Source organism: Mucor mucedo (genome assembly GCF_025094135.1).
Source record: "Mucor mucedo strain NRRL 3635 chromosome Unknown EV154scaffold_212, whole genome shotgun sequence".
NCBI classification, from domain to species: domain Eukaryota; kingdom Fungi; phylum Mucoromycota; class Mucoromycetes; order Mucorales; family Mucoraceae; genus Mucor; species Mucor mucedo.
Window position 1 is genome coordinate 57,377 of NW_026252496.1, and position 1,024 is coordinate 58,400.

Sequence of the window (1,024 nt, forward strand, 5' to 3'; positions counted from 1 at the left end):
TTAGTGAGTGAGGGGCTGAAAGTCCCGAACGGCCAAACACAGCATACATACAATAAGCATTTACATGATTTTAACTGATTAGTGAGTGAGGGGCTGTAAGTCCCAAACGGCCAAACATAGCATATATACAATAAGCATTTACATGATTTAAATTGCTTAGTGAGTGAAGGGCTATAAGTCCTGAACGGCCAAACATGATATCCATATTATGACTATCTGATGATTCACGGCCTTCGATTTAAGTTAGATGGAGTGACTGGCCAAGGAAAATTGACAATTTAAAGGGCTGCTTGTTTTGGGTTCTTTTTTTTTATTATTTTTTTTTCAGTAATGTAAAATGTCACTTGCTTTGCTTACGGCACAAGAAAAGGCTGAACGCAGAAGAGAAAAGAATAAGTTGGCGCAAAGAAAGTATCAATTGCGATTACGACAGCAGAGAATTGAAGAAAACGAGGTCGAGGAAACGCGTAGAATTCGGGAAAGAAATAACTTATTGAAGCGTAAACAACGAGACAGCTTTACCCCGGAGGAAAATGAAGCAAACCGGGCCCATATGAGGCAGTACGTACATAATCGTGCTAAATGATCCTCTTTTTTTGGAGACAGAAGCCGAAAGAGCAAGAAGAAACCGTGAGACGAGTTTGGTCCCTGAAGATAGAAGTGACATTCCTGAAGATAGAAGTGACATTCCTGTAGATAGAAATGACATTCCTGAAAATAGAAGTAACATTCCTGAAGAATCAAGTTCTAGTAGTTCATCTGATTCAGATGTTGAATCTGGGGATGATGATGGTGATGATGATCGATCTGAAAGACCCAACAGAAGACCTCTTAATTCTGAAGTAATAAACTGTATTTCTAAAAAAAAAAAAAAAAAAAAAAAAAAAAAAAAAAAAAAAAAAAAAAAATGGAAAACTAACATGCTTATAAATAGGAAATTGCCTGGGAAAGAGTCAGACAGAAATATGAGAGTCTAATTAGAAAAGGCTGTACCAAGGTATGCAGCTGTTGCCGTGGATTTTTT

The 1,024-nt window shown here is 37.1% G+C and overlaps 1 protein-coding gene across 1 annotated transcript; it reads left to right on the forward strand.

Annotated features, from left to right (window-relative positions):
* Positions 1 to 337: 337 nt before the first annotated feature.
* On the forward strand, positions 338 to 696 carry EV154DRAFT_487950 (uncharacterized protein; the record flags this gene model as incomplete). Its single annotated transcript, XM_051599045.1, has 2 exons — positions 338 to 561; positions 603 to 696. 2 exons carry the CDS (start codon positions 338 to 340, stop codon positions 694 to 696), a joined length of 318 nt encoding a protein of 105 aa, XP_051450982.1.
* Positions 697 to 1,024: the final 328 nt, after the last annotated feature.